The 24,158-nt window shown below is 41.0% G+C and overlaps 1 protein-coding gene across 1 annotated transcript in view; it reads left to right on the top strand.

The window, feature by feature from the left end:
• LYST (lysosomal trafficking regulator) overlaps window positions 1–24,158 on the top strand; it is a 574,932-nt gene that overhangs the window by 406,980 nt on the left and 143,794 nt on the right. The window contains exon 36 of the mRNA XM_083176391.1: window positions 17,164–17,225. Coding sequence (XP_083032517.1) covers window positions 17,164–17,225 — 62 coding nt within the window. The remainder of the gene's footprint in view (window positions 1–17,163; window positions 17,226–24,158) is intronic.

The following is a 24,158-nucleotide window of genomic DNA, read 5'->3' as shown; positions in this document are numbered from 1 at the left end:
AATAGAGGTTAAAAAACTTTTGACATACAGAACATATAGGGTGTTCAAAGAGAGAAATAGTGTTTTAAAATCACGTTTGAATCCAAGTCGAAAGATGTTAGTTTGATTGCTGTCAGTGATGTTTGTGCAACATATAATTCTCTCCCTCTGTGTGCAACCGATTATAATAGTATAGACTGCTTCTATTTGTCTGTTGTGTCTATGATATTTTATAGGATTTATGTATATCCAATAAAGATCTCAGACAATATTAGGTGTTTGAATTTGCAGTATATTAAATCAAACCACCATTTGTTGCCATCTATAGGTGGTCTAACAATTACACTGGCTTTATAGGAGAATCTCGTTTGGAAATATCTTTATTTATTTGGTACCATTGGTTTATAAATGGTCCTTTGGTGCCATCCACTGGTATTTTATGGTAATGCACTTATTTTCAGTGTAGTGTACACAGTGAGGCTTGTTTATGACACACAGAAGTTTAGTCAAAAAAGGGGAAGATAATTTCCCAATTGCTTGTGAGAAGCAGAGTAATTGGTTACACATAGGGTCAGAGATATTTCATCTGAATGAATCAGTGCACTTGCAAGAGATTATTGTTAAAGTGCACTGGTGCGCTCAGGTGGACCTATCTTACATGAAGTATTACTTACTTAATAAAGATATTTCCAAACGAGATTCTCCTATAAAGCCAGTGTAATTGTTAGACCACCTATAGATGGCAACAAATGGTGGTTTGATTTAATATACTGCAAATTCAAACACCTAATATTGTCTGAGATCTTTATTGGATATACATAAATCCTATAAAATATCATAGACACAACAGACAAATAGAAGCAGTCTATACTATTATAATCGGTTGCACACAGAGGGAGAGAATTCTATGTTGCACAAACATCACTGACAGCAATCAAACTAACATCTTTCGACTTGGATTCAAACGTGATTTTAAAACACTATTTCTCTCTTTGAACACCCTATATGTTCTGTATGTCAAAAGTTTTTTAACCTCTATTTTTCGCTGTAAACTCCATTTCCCGCACAATAAATTATGGGAATATTAATGATTTAAGAAATAAATTGCAATACCTGTAGCACTGGTTGGGTGTCTAGAAGTGCTCTGTGTAATTTTTAATGCTATATAATGTTCGCATTTTTTGCACAGTGTAAAGGTCTACCTATTATGGCTGACCATTTTGTTTTCTAAAAAATGGCTCTATGCTTAATAGCATCACCTGTTGCACTCTTCGGGTGCACGGAGGCGCAGTGAGGGATCTTTAGCGCTGATCATATTTGCTCTTTTGCACAATTTACAGGTTTACTTGGTGCGGTAGGACATGTGTTCCTTTTTTAAATATGTGTTATATGTAAATTACCAGTTTTTTAAGGATTTTCTTAAATGTATAATTATACATAACAGGTTCCAGCTGGAATCGCAGCTGCGGGTATGTTTAAACACCTGTATTCATTATCCGTATAGTAGGTGTATAGCAGCGTCTCTGTGCTCTGATTGGTGGATCAGTGTGTTAAGTATGGAGAGCCGTCAGTCACAAGCCACACCCTCTGACGAAGTTGCATTACGAAACGCGTTAGGGCGGGGCTTGTGACGGCATCTCTCACCTTGTCCAGCTCCCCCACCGCGTCTGTTCTTGCATGGTTGTCCCGGCACGCTGCCAATTTCAGTGGGAGGTCGTGGTTTCCAGCAGAGCCCCAGATCAGCGGTAGGAGGTTGCCTGGCATTCATGTTTTGAAACTTGTGGTACCCAGCCCACAGCAGATTTTCCTTTGGTACGAGTCCATTGTTACCTCATTTGGATGTGTTTTTACTGCCTTTCTATTAAACGTCTGTGTGATACACTATGGAGCGCCCCTCCTAATCTTTATATATATATAGATAGATAGATAGATAGATAGATAGATAGATAGATATCTTTGTGGGGCGGACCAGCACTCAGTCCCTTAGGTTTGCGTGCTGTAGTGCCTTCCTATACGAATTGTAGTATGGAAAGAACAAAGGCGGCACTTGCAGACTTGTAGTGAAAAACGATCAATTTATCTCACATCAAAGTAAAATGGTGCAAACAGTGTCCGACGTTTCGGGGAACACCCCCGTTTTCAAGGTGCAGGAAGACAACAATCTAACTGGTGTTAAGTACAGACAAGAGGTATACATAACTTATGACCAGGCGCTGGTATGTTCAAGGTGTATGGTACTTCTCCGCCGTAGTAATGATAAATATCATGCGGAGGAAAGACAATAATATAGTGAAGTACAGTGGAGTACAACAAACAAAAAATTTAATTGGTACAGAACAGTGTCTGGTAGGTCACATTCAGATCCTCCAGATAAAAACATATATATTTAAAAATTCCAATAAATCAAGGGTATGATAAAAAATCCAAATGAGAGGGGTTTCTTATTGGCTCAACACATGGGGCAATTACCGGAAGGGATGGAACTGATGGCCAGTTCAAATAGCGCATGTGAATCTGTCCCGGGGCAAATCACGAATCATCAGCTTCCCCAAGTTCCGGCACTCTGCTCCAGAGTCAACACCGCCAAGGCCAAGGTGTTGACTCTGGAGCAGAGTGCCGGAACTTGGGGAAGCTGATGATTCGTGATTTGCCCCGGGACAGATTCACATGCGCTATTTGAACTGGCCATCAGTTCCATCCCTTCCGGTAATTGCCCCATGTGTTGAGCCAATAAGAAACCCCTCTCATTTGGATTTTTTATCATACCCTTGATTTATTGGAATTTTTAAATATATATGTTTTTATCTGGAGGATCTGAATGTGACCTACCAGACACTGTTCTGTACCAATTACATTTTTTGTTTGTTGTACTCCACTGTACTTCACTATATTATTGTCTTTCCTCCGCATGATATTTATCATTACTACGGCGGAGAAGTACCATACACCTTGAACATACCAGCGCCTGGTCATAAGTTATGTATACCTCTTGTCTGTATCTATCACTGTGAGGGAAAAAGGAAAACCCTCAATACATCACTAGATAGGCTGCTGTGCGCACTGTTGGGGAGCACTTAACTGTATTGCATAACTGGTGTTAAGACTCTTACCTTTATAGGGTGTAAGAGAGCTACTGCGGTAACCCGTCCCCCATGCCTGCGCCCGGCGTCTGGCAGGAAGCGGCAGGTGCAGCACTTCCAGCTCTTACGCCAGGAACGCACGACATAGGTTTCCTAGGCCAATTGTGTATACAACAAACAAAGTGTGTTAAAACATAACAATTGGCACAATATTAAAAAAACAGATGCGGGAGTGGGGCATGTGGTCTAGGGCTGTTAATTATATAACTATTGCCCTGATAGCGTGACATTTGTGAGGACCGTGTTGGTCGACACGCCCGGAACTGTTGACAGCATAGGAATGATAACATCAGCGCAGTCAGTCCCCGAATTCATCTAGGGGGGTCCGGGTCACTTCTAGCTACAGGTATATCTGGTGACCTAGGGAAGTAACATCGATGTCTGCCATATTGGTCGACATACCACATAGTGCTAACAGCAGCCTTACGCAAAACTAAACATCATATGGGCAGTGCTGAGTGAAGCCAGAATACGACCCAGACTCAAGAACAGATCTGGGACATATATTCCGCAAGTGTGGTGCGTTTTTACCACTAAGTCCATATGGACTGGGACTGGGGCTGTTGACACCTATCCAGACCGTCTTGGTCGACATGCCCGGGACTGTTGCCAGCTTGGCAATGCTGAGGACAGTGCAGTTGGTCTCCGGATTCGGAGTAGTACCTGCTGCGATAGTAATTGATGAAATGGGGGCATAACATCGATGTCGACTGTCTTGGTCGACATGCCACTTAATGTTGACCGCACAGATGTGAACAATCTGAATATACAGACCTCAAGTGCCGCCTTCATTCTTTCCATACTATATATATAGATAGATATATCTATCTATCTATCTATCTATATATATATATATATATATATATCCCTGTTTTAAGCTTACTATGATCCTGTTTTTTTGAAGATTCCCACAATTAGCACAGGCTAATTGATGCTCCAGGGCTGTTCAATTAACGCTTAAGTGAGCCCACCAGCAGCTCTTTTCAGGTCATTTTATTTTACACATCTGAAAAAAAAAACAGAACTTTTAATGGCTTTTGTGTGTTAACACCCATTATCACGTTACGTTAATGTTAAAACTTATTTGGGTGAAAAAAGGAATGTGGTGGCCTCAGTCTGAAACACCCCTTAACTTAATGGGGCAAAACTTAGGTCTCCACTGTTTATTATTGTTAATTACCATAGTGATTTCAGAACCCATGTGATTTCTATTTAAACAATGGAGTCACAAAGCGTGTTGCACCCTAAATCTAGGAATGGTTAGTGATTTGGATTAGTGCTTTTTCTTAATTAGATTCATTTTTGATTAGTCTTTTTGTGATCGTGTTTTCTCATGCACCATGTTTTAACGTATAAATCATAGCTTGTTTCAATTGTTCCACTAGGTGCTTTGGAACGAGTGCCGGATGAGTCACCAACGGTAGGGATTACGATGGTTGGAATGACCGTCATCGGAATCCCAACTGTCAGTAGCCCAACAGTCAGAATCCCAACTCACACAGGCTATTTTCCTAGACGGAGAATAGAATTCTCACCACCCAGTGTAGCAAGTCGTCAAGGGGCCTGAATGTACTCGCCCCCTGGTCGGGCTCCCGATGTCAGTTGGTAACTGCCCCACCTTTAAAGCATAGTTGCTGTAAGATCTAGATTCCCATGGATCAGTCAAAGAAATCGAATTAAAAAGGGCAAATAGTATGTGTTTTGTCTCCGGTCTGATGCGTGGTCCCGTGCGCATTGGATCGGATTTGGAGATTGGACATTCTTGCGCATAAGATCTGTCTGATCGTACAGCTTTCGACAGCAGTAAATCAGATTGCATACGATATATTGTATGCAAAAGGACCGCATATTAAATATCATATGTGATCCAGCTGCCGGGTCACTTGCTGGGGTATTGCTTGCGCTTCTAGTCCCATGCTGCACGATAAGTGCACACACACCAGCAGAGGGAGCCTCTGAGCAGCCATGTGGATCCGCAGCAGTGCTGTGCTTACATAGACCCTGCCCCGGCAGTGATTGATCTCCTGGTGTCCTCTGTTGGTTAGTGATGTGTGTATGTTTGGTTGTATGTATGCAGTGTGTGTTTAGAAATATGGTAGTTAGGGTGTCGCTATTAAGTTCGACATACATTAGGTTGACAGGCCTCAGGTTGGCACATGAAAAAGTCAACCTTTTGACAGTGTACCCACTTTTAATATTGGGTGGCCATAATATAATAGTGCGCCCAGCATAGCCAGGCACCAAGCCCAAGCATGGTAAGCGCAGTGGTGCACTTTTTTAATGTCAACAGTGTTGACATTTGGGGCATAAAAGTGAAAAATACATGTCGACCTTTTGACTGTCGACCTAATGCTTGTGTCGACCTTTTGACTCTTTTGTGTTCACCTAAGGCAAGTCGACCCAATGACCCATACCCAAGTGTGTTTGTGTGTGTACTGTATGTATGCTATGTGTGTGTTTATTTAGTAATGCCCCCCTTATCTTAAGTACCCTGGGCACCCTGGGGCCTTAATCATCTATATATATATATATATATATATATATATATATATATGTATAAAGAGGATGGGTTTATCGGAGAGCACTGGACTTAGTACCACCTAGTCAATTAAACAGCAGTCATTAAAATATTATTAATCACACTTAATATGACAAATCCTTGTCCCCTTTCAGAATGACATGAGAAATTTGTTCGGGATAAAAGTTCTTTATTGAAACCCAACGCGTTTCGTCAGAACGACTTCTTCAGGGGTGTGACTAAAAGTGGTACAGAAAGAAAAACAAGGGGCGTACTTAAAGCATTATAATGCACCATGTACATTACAATCAGAAAAATATATTTGAAAATTTACATGGTATACATACCAACAAAGTTTAACAATGGGCCTGTCAGGCAACAACTGTTTCTTAAAACAAGATAAAATCTAGAAGTATTAAAAATCCAAATATTACAAAGATGAATGAATGAATGAGGAAGAGAGCAAGCAGGATAATGACAAAAAAAAGGGGTTACGTGAATTACATACCAATGGGAGGCTAGATTTTTAGAAGGAGCCAATCCGGCTTTAACGAGCCAAATATTTCCGTACGGATAAGGTCCTTTTAGGGGTCCTTACCCAAAGGACTCACAGGGCCTGAAAGGTTAAATCACCCCGGAATAACAATTTTAAAGAGCGGTTTTCAGTATTTTAATATTTTTTTATAATTTATTAATACACATAAGGAAGGTGAGTGAGGAGGGGGAGTGGTGTTAGAACAATCCACACCTACCGTAATTAAAACGGTTACACCTATAGGCCAAATGAAGTTAGGTCCGGGTGTGCGTATCGCTTTTTAAGTTATCACCTAAAAAGTATGGGATTCCAAAAAACAAAGTAATAAGAGTCCCTATAATCAATAGCTCTACTTAATGACAGAGGATATCACTATTCATTAATAATCCGGTAAGTGTCATAATAGATGGTGGCACTAAATGTGCATAGCTGACCTTCTGTAAATATTTTTTTTTTTTTTTTTAAATAATTTTTATTGAAATTTTCATATAACCAAATGTTTACATGACGGCATTAAAAATGGTAAAGATAACAGTAATATTACATAATATTATCACAACATTATTGACTCACATTTCTACGTTGCTTATAACATATAATAGACAATCTTATCAATTATAATGATTTATAATGCTAGTTATTGTGATCACTACAGCCAATATAATTGGTAGTTCCTCGGGTTTACTAGCGATCCTAAATGAGATTGTCGTCTCCACTGTAAACTAAAGTCTTTCAATCCCAAACCAATGCTATAATCAAATCATTACTACCAATTTGGGAATGAATACCTATATGCCAGTCTTAAACCATTCTAATTATCTATTACCTTTAGATATTCTATAAACTAAACATAAATGACGCAAGACAAGGAAAAACACAAATGGACATAAAAGGGAAGAATGTTGGGATGAAATTTGGTGGAGATGGAATTGACAGGGGAGGACAAGGGAAGGAAAAGGGAAGAGGAATGGTAAATGGGAGGAGTGTAGTTATGGAGTTTCACTGGTTGAAGTATGTCATTATCTTTCAGAGTTTATTAGTTTTATACTCTATTAACATAGCACATCTCTAACTAGATGGTTAGACACACCCTAATAGTAGTACTTTTTATCCAAGAGAATCCTTTTTGATTTCCTTCATTGGCCATAAACGAAATGATAGACCCATTAATGCTATCGGTTCCATGGTAAATTTTACCCCAAACATATTAGAGAGAAAATTTAGCAATTTCCACCAGAACCGTTTAATTTTTGAACAGTCCCACATGCAGTGAGCAAAGTCTGCTTTTGTTGCTCCGCATTTTAAGCATTTTCCGGACTCTTCGACAACCATGTATTTTCGTCTATCGGGAGTTATATAGGCTCTGTGTAATGTTCGGAGACAGACTTCTTGGAGATATGCAGAGTTCAATGCTTTTAGTGATGTTTCCTGAAAGTCAATAATATCTCCTATTTGTTCTATTTCTGGAATGTCTTTTTTCCATTTTTCTAATAAAAGTGACCATTGTATATGATTCTCCTGTTTTTGGTTCAGTAGAATTAAATACAAGTACTTTATCTTATATCTTTTTGTCACTAGAAAATTTAAAAGTGAATCAATCGATTTAACCTGTGAAATCATAATATTAGTATTCATTTCCGGTTTCGGAGCATTAATGGAAGTCAGGAAGTGCCTTACTTGAAAGTACATGAACTGGTTTGTGTGGGTTATATCAAATTTTGGTACTTGTGTATTTTGGCGGCGCCCATCGCATCGCATACCATAACACATACGATGGTATGCGATGCGACGCGATATCGTACGATAGTGCACGATGGCATACAATTTAGAAATTGTATGCCATTGTACATGGCATACGATGCCATACGATGCGATGCGATGCGATTAAACATTGTATAAGCACCCTAATGGGTGCTTATACAATGTTAAGCACCCAAATGGGTGCTTACAATGTTAAATGCACCCCCACGCCACCCCCCACTATAAACGTGAACCCGAAGCGTGGCGAGCGCAGCGAGCCCGCGAGGGGCGGCGGTACGCGTCCTACGACCTTTTCATACCCCCACTATCCACGTCGGCGTGGAGTTGAGAATAGAATAGTGTGGCGAGCGCAGCGAGCCACCGAGCCCGAAGCGTGGCGAGCGCAGCGAGCCCCGCGAGGGGACGCGGATACCTTCACAGGTAAACGCGTCCCCTCGCGGGCTTCACAGGTGTCCGCGTCGCCACGGACACCTGTGAAGCCCGCGAGGGGACGCGTATAACTGTGAAGGTATCCGCGTCCCCTCGCGGGGCTCGCTGCGCTCGCCACGCTTCGGGCTCGGTGGCTCGCTGCGCTCGCCACACTATTCTATTCTCAACTCCACGCCGACGTGGATAGTGGGGGTATGAAAAGGTCGTAGGACGCGTACCGCCGCCCCTCGCGGACTCGCTGCGCTCGCCACGCTTCGGGTTCACGTTTATAGTGGGGGGTGGCGTGGGGGTGCATTTAACATTGTAAGCACCCATTTGGGTGCTCAAAAGCACCCTTTAGGGTGCTTATACGATTTTTGGTCGTATAGGGGGTCAAAATCGCGTCGCATCGCATCGCATGCCATCGGGTGCATGGCATGCGATGCGATGCGATCTGTTCGTCGTACGACGGACATCGGGGGCGCCGCCAAAATACACAAGTACCCAAATTTTAGGCATAAATCAGCAAATGTGTGGATTAGGCCTCCAGGATCAAAAATCCTATTGGAAGTGTCCAGTCCTTTTTCTCTCCAGGTATTAAATCTATTATTGTTTAGTGAGGGTATAAAGGACGGGTTACCCCATAATGGTATAAATTGGGATATATAAGGGTTTCTGTTACAGTTTTTGTTCATATTTATCCAAATTTTATAGGTGTCTTTAAATAATATGTGATTTTTGATTTCTTTCGGAATGTCTGAGGATTTTGTCTGGATTAAAGCCCCTGGGGCATATGGGTGGAAAACCGCTCTCTCAAGCTGTAAATCAGTGTATGAGGATTGACTCAGTATCCAGTCGGAGATGTATCTAAAGAAGGTACTTATGTAGTATCTGGGCTGCCGATTTTTTGATTGTATGCCTTAAGTTAAGGCATACAATCAGATGCGATGCGATGCGATATCGCATCGCATCGCATACGATGCGATGCGATGCGATGCGATGACCCGATTTTTCCATAGGATTCAATGTTAAAATGGACTGAGTCCATTTTAACATGGAATTCAATGGGAAAAAGGGGTCCTTTTCATACCCCTACTATCCAAGTGGGCATGGAGTTGGATATAAACCTGTGGCGAGCGTAGCGAGCCACCGAGCCCGAAGCGTGGCGAGCGAAGCGAGCCCCGCGAGGGGACGGTATTCTGTGTCCCCTCGCGGGGCTCGCTACGCTCGCCACGCTTCGGGCTCGGTGGCTCGCTACGCTCGCCACAGGTTTATATCCAACTCCATGCCCACTTGGATAGTAGGGGTATGAAAAGGACCCCTTTTTCCCATTGAATTCCATGTTAAAATGGACTCAGTCCATTTTAACATTGAATCCTATGGAAAAATCGGGTCCATCGCATCGCATCGCATCGCATCGCATGCGATTTGGTCGGGTGCGATGCGATGCGATGGACCCGATTTCAAAATCGGCAGCCCAGTTACTACATAAGTACCCTAAAGAATATGGCAGATGAGTAATTTTTTATGTCTGGAGATCCAAGGCCACCCTTTGCTTTTGGGGTTTGAAGTTTTATTTTGGCAATTCGTGGACGTTTGTCTTGCCAAATGAATTTAGAAAACATGGATTCTAGGCGGGGTATATCTGATTGATGTAATGTCAGGGGGAGCATCTGCATAAAGTAAAAAAATTTTGGAAAAATTATTGAAGTTACAATTGCCAATCGGCCTAATAATGACACGGGAAGGTTTTTCCAAGCTGTTAGTTTTGTTGAAATATTATTTATAGTTTGAGAGAAATTTAACGAATACAACTGTGAGAGGTCAGAGCTTATTTGTATCCCCAAGTATTTGAAATGTGTTTTAGTAATGGTAAAAGGAATGTCAACACCGCGTAAACTAGACATATCAGCTCCACCTAATGGCATTATCTCCGACTTTGTTAAGTTCACCTTATATCCCGAGACCTCTCCAAATGAATCGATGAGATGTGATGGGATAGGATTGTGAGGGTTTAGAAATAAATATCAGGGTGTCATCTGCGAACAGAGCTATTTTTAATTCTTCAGTGTTTATTTTGATTCCGTGTATAAGGGGGGATGATCTGATAGCCACTGCTAAAGGTTCTATTACAATTGCGAATAACAATGGGGATAAGGGACATCCCTGCCTGGTACCTCTGCCTAATTGAAAACTAGGTGAAAGAAGTCCATTGCATGCAATTTTCGATTTTGGTTCTGTGTATATAGTATTTATTATAGAAATAAATTGTGAAGGGAATCCGAATTGATGTAAGGTCTTTAGCAAGTGGGGCCATAAGACTAAATCAAATGCCTTCTCCGCGTCGAGTGTGACCACCATTTGGGGGGACCCACCCGACGCAGAGGAGACATCAGACTGCTGTATTGCCGCCAAAACTCTACGGACATTGGTTACGGAATGTCTTCCGGTAATAAAACCGGTCTGATCTTGATGTATAATTTCAGGCAAAATGGGTTTCAATCTCTCTGCTAAAATTTTTGTAAATACCTTATAATCTACATTTAGCAGAGAGATTGGTATGATCCAGCCAGTTTCAAATCTCTTCCAGGTTTAGGCAATACTTTTATGATGGCATCTGAGAAATATCTAGGAAGAGTGTTATTTTCCATTATACAGTTGAAGCACGCCGTTAGTGATTTGAGTATATGCGGTTCCATGAATTTATAAAACTCATTTGAGTACCCATCCGGGCCTGGCGCCTTCGCAAGCTTCAACTGTCTAATAGAGTCTGACACCTCCTTCGGTGTTATGGGGGCGACTAATGTAGATTTGAGATGTTCTGGGATTTGGGGGAGGGGTATTGATGTCCAAAATGTATTTGAGATAGGTGAAGTATATCTAGGGTCAGATGATGAGGTATCTTTCGATTCATTCAGAGAGGTCTGTGGAGGCGTGTAGAGTTGGGTGTAAAAGTCCTTTAGGACCTCTGCAACTTGTTCGTCTGAGTCAGTGACAGTGCCATCTCCTTTAAGCAGTGGGTGGACTACTACTTTTTGTCTGGAGCCTTGAAGTAAGTTTGTGAGTAAGGATCCTACCCTATTCCCATATTTATAAAATCGAGCATTAACATTAAATAAATATTTATCTCCTTGGATTTGGAGATAATCATCTAACTGGGCTTTAGTCGATTGATAGGCGGTTTTTGTTGTATTATTCTGGGTTGTTTTAAAATTTTCATAAGCTTCTGAGAGGTGTTTTTGCAATTCAATGTATTTAGAATTTTGCTGTTTTTTTATTTTTGTTACATATGCTATTAGCTCACCTCTTAATACTGCTTTCGCAGACTGCCAAAATATCATAGGATTTGTTTTTTCTTCATTTGCATTATCTAAACTGTATTGCTGCCAAGTTTTTATCAGCTTATCTTGAAGGCCCTTGGATTGAGTAAGGTGAGATGGAAACCTCCAATTGGGGTTGACGGGTGATGTCTGTAAATATATTTAATATCTACTGTCATCAATCCATGATCTGAGAGTGAGGGCGGAAAGATAATGGTTGATTTTATTTTTGGGAATAAAGGTTCGGCAACCAGTACATAGTCTATACGGGACCAAGTGTTATGTGTTAGTGAGTTGCAGGTGAATTCTCTTTCTGTTGGATTCAAGGCTCTCCATGTGTCCACTAGATTGAGCATTTTTGTTATATATTTGACACCAATTTTTGGCAGTTATTTGTTTTCTATATGGGGGTGATCTATCAAGAATTATGGAGGAAATTAAGTTAAAATCCCCAGCTAATATTAGTGTGGTAGGATCTATGGGAAGAAGTTTAGCTAGAAGATCTATAAAGAATGTTCTTTTATATTGGGTAGGGGCGTATATGTTGGCTATGTTTAAGACCTGTTCTCCAATTTTTATTGAGGTGAGAACATATCTGCCATTTGGATCCGACAGATTAGATGTCACCTTAACACCCAATGATTTTTTAGCCATAGTTATTACTCCGCAGGACTTTGAATTAAAAGATGCAGACCCCAACACAACCCAGCCTAAAATTTGCAACTTCCTGACTTCCTCTGGCATTAAATGTGATTCCTGTAAACAAATCAGGTCTACATTTTGTTTATTTAAATACATCATCAATTTACGCCTCTTAGACGGTGTGTGAATACCTCTAATATTAAGAGTACCAACCTTGAGATGCATTTATCTTAAACAATATGCATAGTACTTCCAGTGAACTCCAATGCAAGCAGAAATGGGGAGGGACACACATGAGGGAAACAAAGACACAGGACAGGGTGAACAAATTACACATACATTTAAATGCAGCAACCAAGAACAAGTTAGTATGGACCTCCGGTACATTTTTGATAAACTAAACATAGCTCACTGTTGTTAACCTAAGCTAACTAATACTCACAACTTTTGAGTATTTTGTTGTTAAATGCTGGCAGCATAGCCACATCGCTACTTTCCACCAGCTCTTTTGTAATAATATACTAGTTATAGTAAAGACGACCCTTTTTTTTTTTTTTTTTTTTCTATGACAAACTGTAAACTTGTTTTAACCTTTTATAAGATATACACTTTTTTTTCACACTTTTTCCGCTTCCCGCTCAATACTAAAGAAAAAGCATACGACGGTTACCACCGTCATGATTTCAAACTGAGTCTCACCCCACTTTGTCCGTGTCAATATCGGTGATATCATCCTTTCGCTTGATTAGGCGTTTTTGTAATAGGAATTTTTCAGCTACATCAGGATCAGTAAAGTCCTGGTTTCCAGAATCTGTAATGACTCTTAAACGTGCAGGAAATAGCATGTAAAACTTGCAGTTATTTTTAACCATTGCAGAGCACACTGTTGAGAAAGCACGTCTGGCTTTAGAAACTTCATTTGAAAAGTCCTGAAACACTCTGATGGTATGACCCTCCCATTTGATAGGGTTAATCTTTCTGGATGCAGTCCAGATTGTTTGCTTGTGTAAGTAGTTTAATACCTTCATTATCACAACTCTTGGTCTAGAATCAGTTTGGGAGTTGTCAGTTCCCATTCTGTGCACCCTTTCAATTATAATTTCAGGACCTATCATTTCAATTTTCAGTAGTTTAAGAAGGGTATTGCGGATAAAGGGTTCTAGCTGAGCTCCTTTAATGGATTCTGGGATCCCAGTAATTCTCAAATTCTTCCTTCTTGCCCTGTTTTCCACGTTTTCCAGCCTCTCTGTTAGGAGTTTATTATCAGTTTTCAGCACTTTAACTGATTTCTGTAATGCTTGGATATCATCCATGTTATTGCTGATTAGAGTTTCAGCTTCTGTCAGCCTATCTGTGATCCGATCTATTTGGATCGTGATATCAGCAACAGCCTGTTGCAATAACGGTGCCATGGAGGCATGTATGGCTGCTATTAAGTCCCCTTGTGTTAATAATGCCTGCCCCAACGTGACCTGTTTCTCCGGTTTACCTGTTTCTGATGTTTTCAGTTCAGGTATCGGCTTCTTAGCCGCAGGGGTTCCCAGCGCGTCTTCCTTCAGCGGCGCCATGTTTTGTTCCACACGCCTTTTCTCTTGGCGTTGTGGAAGGGCTGCCACAGCCGTTTTGGGGGCTGTTTGTGGATCCTGGAGGTGGTCCATGTCCCCGGTAAGTCGACGGGGAGAGCGGGAGCGGGTTCTGCGAGTGGTCGTCAGGGTTGCTACAAAGGGAGCTGGCGTGTGCGACGGAGCGGTGAGGAGACGCTGCTCACTCCTCCATGCCGCGCCCGGAAGTGACCTTCTGTAAATATTTAATATTTTATTAAACTTATAAAGCTTAAAAATGACCATAAGTCTAAAAACCCTTATGGGTTTAACACAGCACCACTCATGTATACAGTCCATAGTGACTAAGTTCTTTAAGCACAATGTAGTGAAAAGGGCCACAATGTAGTGAAAAGGGCCACAATGTAGTGAAAAAAGCCACAATACATTTCTCAATAATACATCATATTTTTCTACCAATGCAGACCAAAGGCAAAAAGCTATGCCAAGTGCTACAAAGTAAAACTCTGCAGATAATCATAGAGATCCATACAAAGTATCAAAATATGTACACTTTGTACGTATGCACTCACCGCAATGTAGTAAACTCCCAGGCTCCTTCACTGGCTGATAGTAACCTAGTGAGCCAGGGAGCCTTTATATTGGGAATGGACCCAGAAAAGCTTCCGGTTTTCATAAATCCTCAAAAGTGGCTAGTGGGGTGATAAAGGTGACTATTAGGCGTGAGGAGGGGAGTCTTTTATAGCCTCAATTCTACCCTCTTATTAAGACGAAACGCGAACTTTTATCCCGAACAAATTTCTCGTGTCATTCTGGAAGGGGACAAGGATTTGTCATATTAAGTGTGATAATAATATAATTGTACAAACAAGAAGGTAGAACACCTGCGCTCTAAACAAAGGGTGCAGCCCTGTCACAAGATAGTCACCACACTATCCGAAATACAGTCAATACAAAAAGAGTTGGACACGGCGCTCCCACTTGGGATCTGTAAATATATATCCGCTACACTTCTTTAGCTGATATCGGTAGATCCTTCTGTGTGTGCGGTACCTCAGATAAAAGACAAAGAAATCGCACTTTTCATAGTGTAGATGTTATTCTCAAAGATAATAATAATCCCCACCCGTGTGTACTCTCCGTACCACAATTGGGCCTTTCCTTGAGCCACAAGATATCTCGTATAGTATTATATGTTGCTTCAATGTTGTATTTACTTCCTTCTTCTTGATTCATGTATACCTCGGTTTAAAATCAAATGCTCCACATAGTGTAAAACTGTAAACATTTATTCAGAAATGACATAAACAATAAAATAATATGAGCATAGTACCGTGTTTGGCCTTATAATCAAGGCTATTAGTGTCGTATGGGACAGTCCAAGGGGTAGTTCCTGGTGGGATCCCGGGTCTCCACAGCGAAAAATCCCTCCTTGGATAGCTTCCAGATGGTTCGATTATAAGGTCCAGTCCCAGTTCCAGGAATGGAAACTCTTTTAGCAGACTTGTGATACTGCTTTGTTTTTTAAGTCTCAGCCTGATGCAGTTCTGTTTGCGTTCATGCTCCCATACCAGTTAAACAATCCAACAATGGCGGTCGGCTGACGGCTGACACCTTAATGGACATGTTCCTTGCACAATACAGAGATGGTATGCCATCACAGCCTGTGGGTAAGTGCAGATTCAGCACTCACAGGGTGAGATTGCTGCCACTCACACAATGGTGGAGCTGCTAATTCACAGATGCAATCTATGCAACTGAAGGTCTTAGCAGAAGACAGCTGCTCGGATGAGGTAAGAGTGGTTTTGATTGGAGTAAGGAGACAGAGCAGTGTGGATTGGGGAACAGAAATGTGTGGATAGGGGAAAGACTATGCAGCACTGAGGGGGGGGGGGACAAAACAACACAGATGGGTAGAAAACAGTGGTGCATATAGGGGAGGTAAGACAGAGTGATGCAGTTGGGGGGAGACAGTGCAACATATGGGGAAATACAGTGGCACAGATGGTGGGGTAGACAGAGCGGTGTGGATAGGTGGACAGTGCCGTGTGGGTGAGGGGTGGCAGAGCAGCACAGATAGAGGGGTGCGCGCAGTATAGATGGAAAAAAAAAAAAACATTTGCATGGATAAGGGGTAGACAGCAGTGTGGATGGGTGGACAGAGCAGCACAGATGGAGAGGGATGAGATGGACAATGGTGGTACAGACTAGGCACAGATGGTGAAAGACAGATGGTGCAGATAAATTAGTACAGGCTAGCACAGATGGGGAAACACAGAAGTAGGGTTTGGGGAAGACAGAGCAGCATGGAAGCGTGAAGTGGAAGTAAGTGTAGATGAATAGACCGTAGATGGGCTATGATAGTTTTAGCAATTAACCATGATGTTTGAGCTAGCTAATGCTGTGTACACACGGGGCGATAGGGGCTTTAATCGCTGGGAATATGGTCGCAGGCAATTACTGTTTTTTATTTATCGTGACTAGGGTGGCCAATCACGGGGGGATCGGCGGGATCCAGGGATTTGGCCCCAAAATGTCCTGGATTTCAATCCCGGGATTGGAGTATCCAATCCCGGGATTTCGGGATTAAACTGCGCATGCGCATCAAATCTGCTTTTCTGTGTGAAAGGGGTATTATTATTGCTTGTATAAAGTAAGGAACATATGACTGCTTATCTGTTTATTTCAGCAGTGGAGAGGGTAGAAAATGGTTTCCAACACAATTCATCCCCTTATTCCAGTTTTGGGACTTCCTCAGTTGTCAGTGATTGCTGACCCATTTTCTTAGTTCTTCTCTCACTCTTCTTGGGCCTCTCATCCTATACACTCCTTTTCTCTCACATGGCGAGATGTACTAAGCCTTGAATATTGATAAAAGGGAGAGAGATAAAGCTTCAACCAATCAGCTCCTACCTATCATTTTTAAACACAGCCTGTGACATGACCATTAGGAGCTGATTGGTTGGTGGTTTATCACTCTCCATTTTATTACTTTTCAAGCCTAGTACATTTGGCCATAATCCTGTTTTCGGGTGAGTGAATAGATACTTTGTGATGGGATCTATTTTTGTCATACTGTATATAATTTTTCATAAGTATTCTTATGCTTACAGTAGTTACCTTATGTCATACACACATGAGAGCATTTGGCTCTCATTGATTTGCGTTTGTCCTGGACATTCATGTCAGATTACAAATGGTAGATTTGGTGCAGCCAAAATGCATTCAGAATTTACAATAATTTGGATAATAAATATTTTAATATTGATCTTCCATTGACATATCTTTTTTTTTTTAGGGTCAATCGGAGATGTATAAATGTTGCACCGTCAAGAGAAACACTTGGAGAACTCTTATTAGGTGAGTATTCTTACAAAAAATAAAATATCAAAGTAATGGTCCTTGCAAAAGAAGTGAATTATTTTATACACATATAAAAAAAATATATAACCTTGATAAAAATACATTGGTGATCTAGTAAAACTTCACATTAATCTTAATGGATTAATATAAATATACATCCTGCCTCTATGTTGCTCTGTTATTACCCAATTTGTTTTCTCACTGTTGTTTCCAATTGTAAAGCACAACAGAATATTCTGCACTACATAAGAAACTGTAAATGAATATATTTTATATATCTATGTATGTCCCAGGTCTCTGCACTTACGTTGAGGTCATAATGGCTGTGGGTGCCCTCAAACTGGTGGTGGTGGCGGCCCTCACAGAAATAATCACAAATGCATCTTCAATGCTTAACGTTTCAATTTATGTTATGAAGTTTCATCAGAAGCAATAACAGTACAAAAAAGCATACCTTAATTACCCCAGACAACTTCACCCAATGCGTGCAGCAGTCCATTTCCCACTGGCGTTCACGTGGGCGCTCCAGCGCACCCATCAAGATGTCACCAGCGTTATCCGGTTGCCATGCAAAGGACCGCTGTGAAAAAAATAACAAAAATACACATCATACTACATACAGTATACAGTACCTTACTAGAGAACTTAAATCAGGTTAGTAACACATAGCGGTGGTACATTACATTACTGCCAAGAATTTATATAAAGCAATATAGGTTTAATTGTTCATTGAGTCCATGCGGACTAACAGTGTTCAATAGGTACATCCACCTAGCCTCCTTTTGCAGGAGTCCCCGGGCTCTGAACAAATAATGATACTCTATCCATTATGACAATCTTAGCTGCAGATTCTGGAATATATATATATATATATATATATATATATATATATATATATATATATATATATATACGGGTGTTTTCTGTCATTTGAAAGTAACAAGGGTGATACTTCTGTCATATGAAATTGACAAATCACAAGAAAAAAAATTTAAACCATTGTTTTATGTGACTATGTATTAAATTGTCAAATTGTAATATGCGTCTGTAATTATTACAGCAACTTTGGTGGTGAAGATTTGTATTAGTGGCGCACTCTGTTTCTGCTCTACTCATATATATAGATATATATTATATCTATACAAATCAACCGGCACTCTCTGGTCTCCACCCTTATTCTTCAAGGATCATCCCAGAGCCTTCTTTGAAGCAGATTATAAAATCTTACCATGGGGTTGAAATTAATGTCTATAAATGTTAATGGGCTAAATTCTCCTAGACGCCGCACCCTGGTCTTAAGCGCTTGTAGACGAGAAAGGGCAGATATAATTCTATTACAAGAGACCCACCTCACAGGTGAGCATTCCCAACTTATGAGTAGATATTTCCATCAAACATACTTTGCATCGGCCTCATGTAAGAAAAGGGGAGTAGCTATTTTATTTTCAAAAAATGTCCCTTTTGTCTTGGGAAAAAGGGTAACTGACATGGATGGCAGATTCCTTATTTTAGTGGGTACTATAGGCTCAACTCAAATCACTTTAGTCAACATGTACGCACCTAACACCAAACAATGCCCTTTTTATACGAAGTTATTTAAACTAATAGAGAAAATTTCACAGGGACATCTAATAATAGGTGGCGATTTTAATTCCGTGATAGACCCTTGTTTAGATAAAAAAGCCGCACGCCCACTCAAACACTCCCTGGAAGTACTGCGTACATCACGTAATCTTAGCGCAGGTTTGGCCAAACTATCGGTCCTAGACTCTTGGCGTCTCAAAAATTCCACGGCCAATGATTATACTCATTTTTCCGGACCACATCAATCGTACTCAAGAATAGACATGATATTTGTTTCTCGTTCAATTGCCTCTTCGGTTTCGGCGGCTGGTATTACTCCATTCTCATGGACGGACCACGCAGGCCCCTATATTCTGTTAGACTCTCTCTCATTCCAACATAAATCTCGTTCCTGGCGACTAGATGACAACTTATTACTAGACCCCTCTATTTTGGAGGATATCAAATCTGCGATTTCTGAATATTTTAATCTTAACCTTACTGACGAAATTACTAAAGGGGTAATCTGGGAAGCTCATAAAGCTACAATTAGAGGTAATCTGATTAGTAAAGCATCTTTCCGGAGAAAACAGGCTCAGAGAGAAATCTTACAGTTAGAACATGACATCTCTTTGCTTCTTGACCAACATAAGCGGAATCCTACGACAGAGTTACTTACTCAGATTAACTCCCTTAAAGGGAGACTAAATACAATTTTATCCCGTAGATCAGCCAATCTTCTGAAAAAATTACAACAAAAATACTATGATAAGGCAGATAAAGCGGACTCAGTTTTGGCAAGTAAACTTAGACATAAGAAAATGTCCAGCTTGATATCGAGGGTTAAGAGCCATAGTTCGGGAATAATCACCTATGACCCAAAACAAATAGTAGCAGAATTCCATGATTTCTATAAGAATTTATATAATTTGAATAATTCCAGTACTCAAAACAATTCTATTGATCCCCTGTCCCTATCTGCCTTCCACTCTAGTGGCCTTTTTCCAATCCTTGACGACCGGAGATTGGCAGAACTGAATGCAGAAATATCAGAGGAGGAAATTCACTCAGTAATTGGAGGTCTAAAAACTTCCTCTACCCCAGGCCCGGATGGATTTACCCCTCTATATTATAAAAAATTTGCCTCAGTTCTGACTCCCTTTTTAAAAAGTTTTTTTAATGGTCTCCTTGATGGTGATTCTTTTGACTCATTAACCTCTTTGGCCAACATAGTGGTGATCGCCAAACCAGACAAGGATCCCCTCCTGGTCTCAAGCTATAGGCCCATTTCTTTGCTCAATGTTGACATCAAGATATTTGCAAAGGTGTTAGCCAACAGGCTGGGCCCACTGCTCCCGGACCTGGTACACCCCGACCAGGTGGGCTTTATATCTGGCCGACAAGCATTTGATAACACGCGCCGTACAATTGACTTGATTCATAGTATTCATGAACAAAAGATTCCAGCTCTGGTGTTAAGCTTAGACGCTGAGAAGGCCTTTGACCGGATTCATTGGCCCTTCATGTTTCACATACTACAAAAGATAGGCATCTCTGGTAGATTTTTTCAAGGAATATCATCCCTTTATGACAAACCACGTGCATCAGTGTTGGCTAATGGAATGGCCTCTCCCCCGTTTTTAATTACTAATGGGACGCGACAGGGATGCCCACTGTCCCCTCTCATTTTCGCACTAACTATTGAGCCTCTTGCAGCACGCATTAGAACCAATCCAAATATAAAAGGAATTAAAATAGGTGACGCAGAGCATAAAATAGCCCTTTATGCTGATGACGTACTGCTCACAATTACTGACCCAGCTAATTCCCTCCCTCACCTTTTCCGTGAGATATCAGAATTCGGAACGTTATCAGGTTATAAAATTAACTCATTAAAAACTGAGGCCCTAGATCTCTATGTTCCGCAGCACATTAAAGATACATTGGCGTCGGCCTACGACTTCCGCTGGAATAGAACCCAACTCACCTATTTGGGTGTCGCCATTACTAAAAATTACAGACATCTTTATCAAGCTAATTACCCAAGATTAATTGCACGTTTGCAAAAAGACCTTGCTGACTGGGGAGGATATCATATATCCTGGATTGGTAGAATTAATGCTATCAAAATGAATGTATTACCACGTCTACTCTATTATTTTCAAACCCTGCCGATACGTATTCCCCCTTGTATTTTTAAATTCCTTCAAAAAAAAATTATGGACTTTATTTGGTCAAAAAAAAAGCCAAGAGTGAGTCGTTTGATTATACAGAGACGTTCTTCCGATGGTGGTCTCGGGGTCCCAAATTTAAATTCTTATTACTTAGCAGCTGGATTGGCCCAATGTGTCCTTTGGAATAGACCTAATTCTGAGAGGGTTTGGGTAGATATTGAATCTCAAAGTCTCAAACTCCATTCGATATATTCTCTTTTATGGTTACCCAGATCGGCCCGTCCAAAAATTACAAAAACCCATCCGGTAATATCACATTCTCTAGATATCTGGGACACTGCCAATAAGCGATTCAAAGTAGCACCCTATCCTAGTCCACTGATCCCTCTATTTGATAATCCTTACTTTCGACAAGGTTGCTCCCCTAAGGCATTTAGAAGCTGGTGGAAAAATGGGATAAGGTTTATTAATGACATCTCTCAAACTTCATCCTTCCCCACATTTGCAGACATCCAATCTACATACCCTATTCCGCATAAATATTTCTTTCAATATCTCCAAATCAGGCATTTTCATTCCTCAGTAATTGCACAAGTGACTGCTAGACCACTCACCTCTATAGAAAACTTAGTTTTTCGCAAGACACCGACAAAAGGCCTAATTTCAAATTTATATCCTTCTTTATTACCTGAGACTTCTGATACTAGAGATTCATATATGAATGCATGGGAATCTGACCTAGGAAAAATGCTGCATGATGACGATTGGTCTGAAATTTACTCTAATGTTGCCTCTAGCTCGATATGTGTTAAACTGAAAGAAAACGCATATAAACTTCTTTATAGATGGTATTATGTTCCAGTAAGGCTTAATAAAATGAACGCAGATATATCCCCCCTATGCTGGAGATGTAAAAAGGCTGATGGAAATTTTCTGCATATCTGGTGGGAATGCCCAGTTTTAATCCCTTTTTGGCAGAAGCTGACTGCCTTAGCTAATTCGATTCTATCTTTGCAAATTCCATTTGAAGCTGGCTATTTTCTCCTTTCAATGAATATCCCAGACACAACTCGCTCGAAGAATAAATTGTTCACTCATATGGTTCTGGCGGCTAGCGAGTCTATGGAGATCTCAAACTGTTCCGTCTTTAGCCGAGGTGACTGCCAAGATCTGGCATATTCATTCAATGGAGTACATCACTAGTATCTTAAATTGCTCTTCCGCTAAATTTATTAGGGTCTGGGAACCCTGGACCACGTATTTCAATGTACCACCAGCCTTCCACTAAAAACATAGTAACTTATCTCCTAAAAGTTTGAACTTGACCAGTCGGGTAGGACCCCCCCTCCTTTCCAGGTCCCTCCTTCCCCTCCTTTTTTCTTCACCTTCCCCTTCCTTGACCTCCTTTCTTTTTTTAACCTCCTCCTTCCCTTTTTTTTTTTTTTTTTTTCTCTTCTTTCCTTTTTTTCTTTTTCTCTTCTCTATTAGTTCTCTTAAAAACTTTATCTTTAAGGCTTCTGTGACTAATAAAAATGTTAATATATGTATATATGTGTAGGCTATATGTATGTATGCATGTATGTGTGTGTGTGAGTATATATATGTACATATATTATTATTTATCCTTGTTTATATGCATTATATCTATATTGCCTTTAAGTATATTATCACCTTTAAAAACAAAAGAGATGCCTCTATATTTTCTTGATTGTATTGTATTTGGTCCAGGGAACCTCTGCGCACGTTCCTAATTTTTTGCATTAATTTGTACATATTTGGACCATATTCTTTATCATATCTATTTGTCTAACTATTTCTTTATGTATCCATGGCATCTCATTAATAAAATTTATTTAAAAAAAAAAAAAAAACAATTGTCTCTCAAGAGCCTGGCAGCTGCTGACACGTCATAGCTAAAGTGGACATGTGTTTTTTCCTGGTTTAAAGCTCACCTGCTAAGTACCTTATGGATTTTAAAGATGAGGCAGTCACCTAACACAACACCTGACTTAGAATTAAAGGGGCAGCTGTCACAGGTTACATATAAATTAGCTCTTCTGGGGTGTAAGAGAAAGATATGATCACAGTAACAAAGGTTAATTTGAAATTAACCCACATATATAGATACAGAGTACCACAACACTCACCATCCCTGCGAATGGAGTGCAAGCAGCACTCGCCATTCCCAGGTTGGGTGAAGTGGCCTGTGACCACATGCTCTAATAAATACAAATACAGGGACTCAACACTCACCATAATGAACTAACTCACCTTAGTATATAATTAATCAAATAAATAATATGTATGTATATATTTGTGTGTGTGTGTATATATATACTGGCTCCTGGTGCCGCCGAAATTCGCTGCTGTATTGGGGGACCTGTTTGGTCTTCAGCCGGGCACCGGAGCAAAGCTACTACTGCGACGATTGGAGTGCTGTCCTTTCACAAACGCGAGTTATATATATATATATATATATATATATATATATATATAGGTAAGTAGGTGTATCGGGTTGGCACTCGTGGCTTCAATAAAAATCCGGTGCCAGGAACATAATAGAGCAATAAGAGACACTTACCCCCTCAGAGAAAGGATGGATCCGGCACACGGTAGTATAGGTGAAGAAAAAGAGGTTTATTAAGAGTGCAACATTGCACTAAGGCCCTTATTCTGATCGGTGCGGAAATTCCCGCATGCGGACGGACCGCCGATGTTGATCGTCTGCGCATGTGCAGAGGTCAGTCTGCGCATGTGCAGGCGATTTCGCCGCACGGATTCTTTATACGCCGCACAGGGGGCGTAGAGGGGCGTGAGGGGCTACTTAGCCTCATTACCCTATGCATACGCCCCCCGTTTCATGGGCGTTCCCATGCAAACGCGGGGCGTATGCATGGTAATGAGGCCGTGACGCGTGGGTACGGGGCGGGCATCTGACATCGCCGGATGTCAGCTGCCCGCCCCTATACATGATTTCACACGGACAAGTGTCCGTGTGGTCTTGTGTTGCGGGACCTGGTGGAGCGTGCGGCCCTGCATTCGATGTTCGGCGACCATCGAATGCAGGGGCTGCTCCCACCATGGAGGAGGCGTATCCCCGTACAATTTCATGCGGATCGCCACATATCCGCATACGGACGGCAGGTGGCGATCCGTATGGAAGGCGGGGATTCGCCTGCACGGTTGCGGCCGC

This window comes from Crinia signifera, chromosome 3, assembly GCF_055691185.1.
Source record: "Crinia signifera chromosome 3, ASM5569118v1, whole genome shotgun sequence".
Lineage (NCBI taxonomy): Eukaryota > Metazoa > Chordata > Amphibia > Anura > Myobatrachidae > Crinia > Crinia signifera.
Note: the sequence above shows the minus strand (reverse complement) of the source record. Positions and strands in the feature narration are given on the sequence as shown.